At 38.7% G+C, this 6,618-nt stretch overlaps 1 protein-coding gene across 1 annotated transcript; it reads right to left on the bottom strand.

Annotated features, from left to right (window-relative positions):
- Positions 1 to 200: 200 nt before the first annotated feature.
- On the bottom strand, positions 201 to 4,297 carry LOC107740998 (prolactin-releasing peptide receptor-like). The gene is made up of 2 exons (XM_016553573.1): positions 3,828 to 4,297; positions 201 to 1,169 (listed from the first exon to the last, which is right to left on the bottom strand). The coding sequence occupies exons 1-2, from the start codon at positions 4,295 to 4,297 to the stop codon at positions 527 to 529; spliced, it is 1,113 nt and encodes a 370-aa protein (XP_016409059.1). The 3' UTR covers positions 201 to 526.
- Between the last annotated feature and the right edge of the window lie 2,321 nt (positions 4,298 to 6,618).

The raw sequence follows: 6,618 nt of genomic DNA, 5'->3' as shown, positions 1-6,618 counted from the left end.
TTAGTAAAAGGTTTTAATATTTCATATAGGCCATGTGTTCTTTTTGAATATTTGATCTGTTTGATGTAAATATATCTTCAGTGACATCTTGTATAAACGCATGCAGTTTAAACATTTTTAATCCAACAGTTTGAAAGGCATTAAAATAAGCTGTAATTCACTTTTAAAGCTGAAACATTTGCTTTTCTGAAAGCTGGGTATCTGCATGTTTCTGTTGCAGTATTTTTAGGGACCGTTTCTCTGTAATGTGACCAACATTCAGTCTCCTTCCTAGGAAATCCATATCCAAATCACAGACAGCATGGTGAAATCTTGTGGCTGAATCCAACAGTTTTCTCACATGGCTTGTACATCCAAGAAAGACCATCTGTGTCCATCTAAAACAAGATGCCTGTGGAGGAACCTTACAGATGGTATAGTTCCAGCCAGGACCAATGTGAACACTTTCTCTTTTCCAAAAGTGTGCAACCCAAATGTTCTGCTAGCGTCAGTAGTCTTTGAACTAACTTGATGTGCTCTTTTTCTGTCAGAGAACCACGCTAGCGGTGGCGCAGTTGTGTGCAGGAATCCTGATGCCAATCCGTCGATGGCAGGTGAACATCTTGCGCAATTCCGCCCTGAAACGATCGTGCAGCCATGCATATAAAAACGGGTTACAACAAGAGGAACTCATTCCACACAAATGACACAATAGCTGGATCAGCAGGAAGTAGCGCTTGTCGATCAGGTCTATATCAATATCCCGGAGAACATTGAAGACACTTATCGGCAGCCAGCAGATCCCAAAAGCAGCGACGACTAAAGACACCAGACGAAACGTCTTGCGTTTCCGAGCCCGCTGGGCTTCCGCTTGGCTCTGGGTGCGATGACCTGGCACCACACAATTGCGAAGCTTCACTGAAATGCACAAGTAGGAGATGCAAAGTGCGGACAGAGGAAGGACATAGGTGATGAAGAGCGTGCTGTAAGCGTAGGCTAGCCGCTCTTTCTCCTGACCCATCCAGAACTCCTCGCAGATGGTGAAACCTTCGTCCTTGAACTCCACATGGTATGTGTGGGCCACAGCAGGAGCCACCAGACCACACGACAAAATCCAGATCCCAGACAGAAGATATGTGCAGGCCAGAACTGAGATGCGCTTCTTCAGCGGATGAACCGTAGCATAGTATCTAGAAGTTAAAATGACAGTTTTAGGCAACAAGTTACAGTAGTGATCACACATCTGTATCTGATGCAATAGTACAACTGGCCCCGGAGAGATGTTTTTGTTCTATTAATTTATTCAAAAATACATTAAAATATAATCAATGACTTCTCTTCTATTATGAGCACATTTTAAATGTATGAATTAAATTGGAAACTTCACTTAGAAATGAAAAAAATCTCTCAACATTAACTCACCCTTCTGCTGTTCATTGTTTCCGGCCTACTGTTTATAGTTTTAAAATATTAGTAGTGTTATTAGTTATCATTAGTAGTGGTTCAATCCAATTGCATTATATGGACTCATGGATTACTTTTCTAAAAATCAGTTTCTGTTCTTTCTGAAGAGAGAGTATACATTTGGGACAGCAGGAAGGTGAGTAAATGTTGAGAGAATTATAATTTTTGAGTGGAGTATCCCTTTAAAATGCATTTTGATTTTTTGATTGAAAAATGATGTCAAGGTGATACATATTAATGAAGAAAAAATCTTAAAATGAGGAAATGCTTGAAAAGAAAACCTTTATTGTATTATATATAGGACCTCGGAAACCAAAAACGCATTCTGTGTGAACAAGCCCATACCGTGGTAAGTCAGTTTAGTTTGGAGGATTTGATTGGTCAAGGTTTATGTACTGTCTTGCTTAAAATTATTCTTTATCTGACTGATTTATTATTATAATTGACACTATCATTTGAAATTGTTCATCTTTTTTTGTACAAACTGAAAGATGGTATAAAAAAGTTTCAAAAACATACGGTTTCATTTTATACTATTTCAAGTAACGTGCTTCAAGCTAGAATTTTAAAAGAAGCTCTTGTACTTATTGACCCTGGGAACGCCAGCTGACTAGTGGCCCCAATTTGAGTTTGAGAGCTATGTGTTAAGATATAAAGACAACGATATAAGCTGAAGCAAATACAAAATGTTGCATGTTGATTTTGTAGAGACATAATCAGTGGGCTGTAAGAAATGGGATCAAAACAACAAGACCTCTAAATGAACTCTTTTCATTCGCTTTAAGGTGAGAAAGACCTGTTGGATGTTTTGATGCAAAAGCTCACTCGTCAATGGATGCACAATTCCTTGCCTCCGATCCAGCCTAGATGAATGGGTCTGCATCCAGGAGGAGACAAGAGAGCAGTGGATTTACTGATTTATTTACTGTATATGACGCTGATGCCACACAGATCTAATATAAACATGCGATTTATTTCCCAGCGGTTTACCTTCACAGACATAACCCACTGTTTTTATAACTCAGGTGTGTTTTTAACATAAACTGTATGACAGTTTAAGTGCAATAAGAGATGAAAGAGAACTTAGACATGAAAGAGAACTTAGTTTAGTACTGTGTGACAGCCACTTTCTGTGCGCGTTCTTCGGATGTGTGCGCTCAGAAAACCGTATATCAAAAATGTAAACTGATATGGCTTTAAAATGCATGATTTCAGCACGATAAACATTATAATCAGAACCAAACAGATGTTTTTTTAGCAGAGTATCTGAGGAAGGAGCTGTAAAGGCACAGCCCTATTCTGGAAAAGGGGGCGGGGAGCAGCAGCTCATTTGCATTTAAAGAGACATGCACGAAAACAGCGTGTTTCTGCCTCCACTCAAAATATGCATTTTCAAAATGATATAATAAATTATCTGTGGGGTATTTTGAGCTGAAACCTCACAGATACATTCTGGGGACACCTGAGACTTATATTACATATTGTAAAAAGGGGCATAGGTCTCCTTTAAATATTTAAACTTATATAAACATTTAATTTATTTGTATGTTGGAATGTCACACAGTAGTGTATGACTGTCAAGGTCTAGGTCTGCGACAAGGACAAGCTATAAAGCCATTTGAAAATTAGCAAAAATAAATAATGAAGGCATGGTGAATAGGTTTCCAAGACATTTTATTATGACCTTGCTATAGCAAAAAGTTTGAAATCTGTTCAAACAGAAATCTGTTAAAAAAATGTTCAAGCTAAAATCTATATAAAAGTGGCAAGTTTGAAGAAAAGTCTAATTGCTAGTAGATCAGAACAAACTTAAAATTTTAAACATTTAAAGAAATAATGATCATTTTCAGATTCCAGTCATCATATTATCACCTGTTCTCTATTCGAACTGAACGACATGAGGCAGTAACTTCTATATCCCACATAGATTTGTGTTGCGTTATACTGTACATACAAGGATATGTTTTCAACAACCTGTTACACAGACAAATTTAAACACTGCATATACTCTACCATTCAAAATTTGGGGTTAGTAAGATTGAAAGAAATTAATACTTTTATTCAGAAAGGATGCATTAACTTTTTTTTTTAATTCAAAAAAGTGACCTTACAAATGTTACAAAAGATTTGTTTTTCAAATAAATGCTTTTAAAATATATTCAAATAAAAAAAACTCATTTTTAAATTGTAATAATATTTCACATTACATTTTTGTAATTAAATAAAATGAGTATAAGAGACTTTTTGAGACTACGTGATGAATCCACTGAATCAATCTGTTACGTAACCATGCTTCTAAAAGCCCCAGAATGCTAATAAAACATTGATGCAATGATGAATTAGTCACACTGTCAAGAGACACAACGCTCACATGCATCACTCACCTGTCCACTCCAATAGCTGTCAGTGTGAAAACCGACACGTACACCGTCACCGGCTGAATGAGGAACACCAGGTAGCACATGAATCTTCCAAAAACCCACCCGCGAGGGTTAAAAGCGTATGCCAAGGTAAATGGCACGCAGGTAGCACACATCAGCATGTCAGAAAACGCCAGGTTACCGATGAAGAAGTTGGTCACGTTGTGCATTTTTTTGGTGTGGCAGATGACGTAAAGCAGCAGGTAGTTCCCGAAAACTCCAACCAGGACCACGAGAGCGTAGCAAGGGATTATGAGGGGTTTAAAAGACTGAAGGAGCTCCACACCAACAAACTGGGGATTGCGCTTAGTCGTGTTCGTCGACTGCAGCACGACTTCATAGATTTGGCCCCTGCTGGAATTCTCCATGGTGAGGTTTTCCAGGCAACACGAGGGCACGGGAGTGCTGAGCCATTCACCACTACTGCCATCCATCCTTATGGCTGGAATACTGCTTGTAGAGACCTAAACAGTGGGTGTTTTGGCATAATAACAAGGAAAGAGATGCGCTTTGGTTAGCTTTCTTCGTAACTCAACTCTAGCTGAATTTTAAACCATTAACAGATGGATTGAAATGTCTGTGAAGAAGAAGCGAGCCAGTTGAGTGCGACTTGTGGAGGCGTGTGCTACCAAACATCCATTTCGCAATATATAGGTGCTAGGTTGTCTTGAAAGTTGAGTTTTTCAAACTCTAATGAGCACAGCTACAATTTTCCTCAAAGTTCCTGTTCTCTATACCGAACCACTTTCCGCACAGCAGTTCTTCTGAACATTAGAGATGCAGGAGTCACATCTAAAAGCTCTTCATTACAGCCTTGACTTACTTCGGATGGCTGGTTTCCGTAGCAGGTTATTCATAAAAAGAATCAGCGGGACTTGAGATCTGCGTGTTCCTTTCAGTGTATGCTCTGTCAATCCAAACAGCAGTAAACAGAAACTTGTAAGGACACTAATCAAAGCCAGCATGATTTGTCAAAGATGTGTCTCTGCTGCAATCACATATGGCCGTTGCTGTTGAAATGCAAATGAGCCTCATTCACTCGCGCCCTCTAATTAAGTGAGTAAATGGTTCATAGATTAAGCATAAATGCTCTTTGGTCTTTACTGTAACAAGCTACTGCAAAGCAGTGATTGTGTTTTCTGTTTTTGTCTCTTTACCAATCAGTCAGTTGTTGCAAAAGCAGTAGATACTGCTTAATTCATTTTGTCTTAAATGCGTATCTCATCATCGTCATTTTCAATCAGGGTTTTTTTCTTTTAGTGGAACATATTTTCACATTTGACATTTAAAAATACCTATTTGCCAGGGATCAATTGTGGTCCTTGATTTATACATGCATCAGACAAATGAAGCACCAATTGCTCTTCACAGATTACATGGTTTTTAAATTGTTTATGGACAAGACGGTACTAAAAATGGCCATACGTTCAGTTCAGTTAATTTTAAACAGCAGGATGTGCTGAATGCCAGAGACAACTTATTTAATTAGCTCAAATCTTCATTAAGCACATTCAAAGACAAGATTGAATAAGCATCCCCAGGGTGTCGACTGGGTTAGATGAAGAATAAATTAACAAGCCCTCACTGGATGAGATATGGAATATTTACAATGCATTTTCAATATTTGAAATTAAGTGACATTAAGCGATTATCACAGTAACCTGAAGTGACCGTGTAAGTTGTCTAAAGGCCGTGTTAGTGTGCTAGTTTTACACTTCCTACTTACCTTGCGACTTGTTTGACAGTGTTGAAAAAAAGTTACCATGGAGGTTTTCTTGTTTAAACCACTTTAGCAAAACTTATTTTCAGTAATTAATTTAATGTCTTTCAAAGCACAGATCCACCATTTTGCATCATTACTTATAACTGTTCACTGAGGTCTCTGCATGGCATTTTTGTTTTAACATCTTTTTGTAAAAATAAATAAATACAACCTTTGATTATTGCCTTGATTATTTTTATGACAAGAGTAAAAATAATTTAATGTAGTTGTGAGAAACAAAGTTAACACATAATGTAATTATGAAAAACAAAGTTAACACAAATCTTTTTCACAAAATGTTACTATATCACCCAGCTCTTTATTGTAACTTGTTGCTGTATAATAAAGTGCATGACTTGGAATAAAGTCCAAGAAGTCCTTTCTAATAAATCCACAAGGAGAAACCACCAACAAAGATTCAATACCGGTCCTTGAGCTAAGGGAATCTAAGGGCTTAAATACACTGGGAATGTAATAGAGGAGAAACAGAACAGGTGTGGGAACTAATTAATCAAAAACTATGGAAAATAACAAGGGAACTGAGACGGAGACCTGGAAGACCGTGGTGGAGCTGAAGCATCTGAGGACAAAGGCAGAGCTGAAGGGAAGGAGGAGCCAGACAAAGCCCGAGGGATAGAGGGACAAGGCAAAGCCGGAGGCGTGGAATTCCAGCCCGGTGGAGCTGATGGGTCGGAGGGCATAGGTGGAGTCCGGGGTTCGGAGGCTGGAGGCAGAGGATCCTCATGCCTAGACGGAGCAGGTGACTGTAAGGCCTGAGGCAGATCCACACCACAGGGTGGAGCAGACTGAGGATGAGCCAAGAGACTATAGGTGTGTTCAACTTGAAGCAGCACTGTGCAGACCTGTTCAGGAATAAAGTTCAACATAAACATATAGTATTTAAATACCAATAAAGTGGGGGTAAATATGCTTTTATCAGTGTTTTTTCACACCTTCTGCTTGTTCGACTTCATGCGGCTGCCGCCTGACAAA

The sequence above is a fragment of the Sinocyclocheilus rhinocerous genome, unplaced genomic scaffold (genome assembly GCF_001515625.1).
Source record: "Sinocyclocheilus rhinocerous isolate Xijiao unplaced genomic scaffold, SAMN03320098_v1.1 scaffold1548, whole genome shotgun sequence".
In the NCBI taxonomy this organism is placed as follows: domain Eukaryota; kingdom Metazoa; phylum Chordata; class Actinopteri; order Cypriniformes; family Cyprinidae; genus Sinocyclocheilus; species Sinocyclocheilus rhinocerous.
This window is presented reverse-complemented; position numbering and strand designations above follow the sequence as displayed.

Bases quoted from the DNA above. Each gene is read 5' to 3' on its own strand.
- LOC107740998 (XM_016553573.1), bottom strand. From the start codon at position 4,297: ATGGATGGCAGTAGTGGTGAATGGCTCAGCACTCCCGTGCCCTCGTGT. The intron at 1,170-3,827 runs GTGAGTGATGCA...TTTAACTTCTAG, and splicing joins ACAGCTATTGGAGTGGACAG to ATACTATGCTACGGTTCATC.